The 1,575-nt window shown below is 58.2% G+C and overlaps 1 protein-coding gene across 1 annotated transcript in view; it reads left to right on the plus strand.

The window, feature by feature from the left end:
- Positions 1-192: 192 nt before the first annotated feature.
- Positions 193-1,575, plus strand: part of LOC106723324 (maestro heat-like repeat family member 5) — a 3,343-nt gene continuing 1,960 nt past the window's right edge. Inside the window, exons 1-3 of the mRNA XM_025195533.1 lie at positions 193-334; positions 806-918; positions 1,290-1,412. Of these exons, the coding sequence (XP_025051318.1) occupies positions 193-334; positions 806-918; positions 1,290-1,412 (378 nt within the window). The remainder of the gene's footprint in view (positions 335-805; positions 919-1,289; positions 1,413-1,575) is intronic.

The following is a 1,575-nucleotide window of genomic DNA, read 5'->3' on the forward strand; positions in this document are numbered from 1 at the left end:
TGGAACAAAGACCGAGGAGGCAGAGGAGCCCTCTCGGAAAGCAGGGAGGTGCCCCGGCTCTGGCTGGGCAGGCGGGACCCAGCACAGACAGAGCACCAGGCAGGGCTGCCATGCAGCTCTCCTCCCAGGGCACCCAGCCACCAGGAGCTGTGCCCTGAAACCAGGTCAGAGGAGTTGGCCCCTTGCATTGCCATGGAGGGGGACCCAGATTCCTTGGGGCAGGAGGTCAGCAAGCCCTGCCCAAGCCCCAGCCTCAGCTCCAGCTCCTTCCGGGGAGACCTTGAGAGCTCTGTGGAGTCCAGGAGCAACCCACCCTATGGCACCACGATCAAAGGTGAGGAGACAGCCTGGGTGCCAAAAATCTGGGGACAATGCGCTCACTCAGACCAATCCATCCATCCCTGGCATTACGCAGTCGAATCTTAGTCAGGACAAACGGCCTGAGCCACACATCTCCAGTGATCCCAGTGTCATGGGCACCATTCCCTTTAGGCAGAACCGTGGGGGTTGACTTAGGGGGTTGAACCATGGTCAGTGCAGGGGCTGGCACCTGCCGGGGAAGTAGGGACAGTCTGGTCCTCCTTAGTAATGGGGGAAGGAAATAGGGACAGTCTGGTCCCCCTTAGTAATGGGGGCATGAGGTTGAAAATGTAGAGTCAGCACATGGGGAGGCTGTGTGCTACTTACTCTGGCACAGGGCCCTAGGATGCAGAAAGAAGATGAAAGCATCTCTGCGCCCCCTGTGCTCCTTTACACCCTCCAAACTGCAGCAATAGTCACCCTCTCCCTTTTCATCCTTGTGAAGTGATTCCCTACCGGCCAGGTGAGGAGGTAGAAGAAGAGCAGGAGGGTGAAGACCTGATGCTGCTGGAGAAAGAAGTCCTCACAGACATCATACTGCACCTCCAGGGCCAAGGAGTCACAGGCATCATACTGCACCTCCAGGGCCAAGGAAAGGTAGGAAAGTCCCCTAAGGGAACTGGCACCAAGACCACCCTTGACTCCCAACATTCAGTCTTTACGGCAGTCATACCACATGAACCCAGGTCTCCCCAGTGGACACACTCAGCCCACAGGCTCTGACACATCCACCTGTGTGCACTGGTCTGACAGCCAGCCTCCCATCACAGATGCTGCCTCTGCTTCTCACTCTGCTTCCCCAGCAGGAGACCAGTGCAAGGAACGGGGGGCATCCAAGGGGTCTTAGTCCCACATTTGATTTGGGCAGGATGGGAAGGTCCCTGGCCAACACCCTATCTTTCGTCCTATCCCGCTCCGGGGGGATACAGGACAAGGAGCATGGAGAGCACTTCCTTCTCGGCATCCCCACACTCTGCAGAGCCACCAAGCAGAGGGGAGAGGACACCCTGGAGCCGGAGACCTGCAAAGTGGTCCTGCTACAGAAGATCATGGTGAGCTTGGTCGTGCACTGGGCACTGTGGGGAGTGGGAAGGAGACAAGGGAGAAGAGATAGGGGCTCCCAAGGGCAGGAAGGCAGGGCGCACACAGGGAAGGGGAGGCATGCCCAGGCCTTGACATTGAAGCACGGGGAAGGGAAATTCTGGGCTAAAGCCA

The sequence above is a fragment of the Alligator sinensis genome, unplaced genomic scaffold (genome assembly GCF_000455745.1).
Source record: "Alligator sinensis unplaced genomic scaffold, ASM45574v1 scaffold1359_1, whole genome shotgun sequence".
Lineage (NCBI taxonomy): Eukaryota > Metazoa > Chordata > Crocodylia > Alligatoridae > Alligator > Alligator sinensis.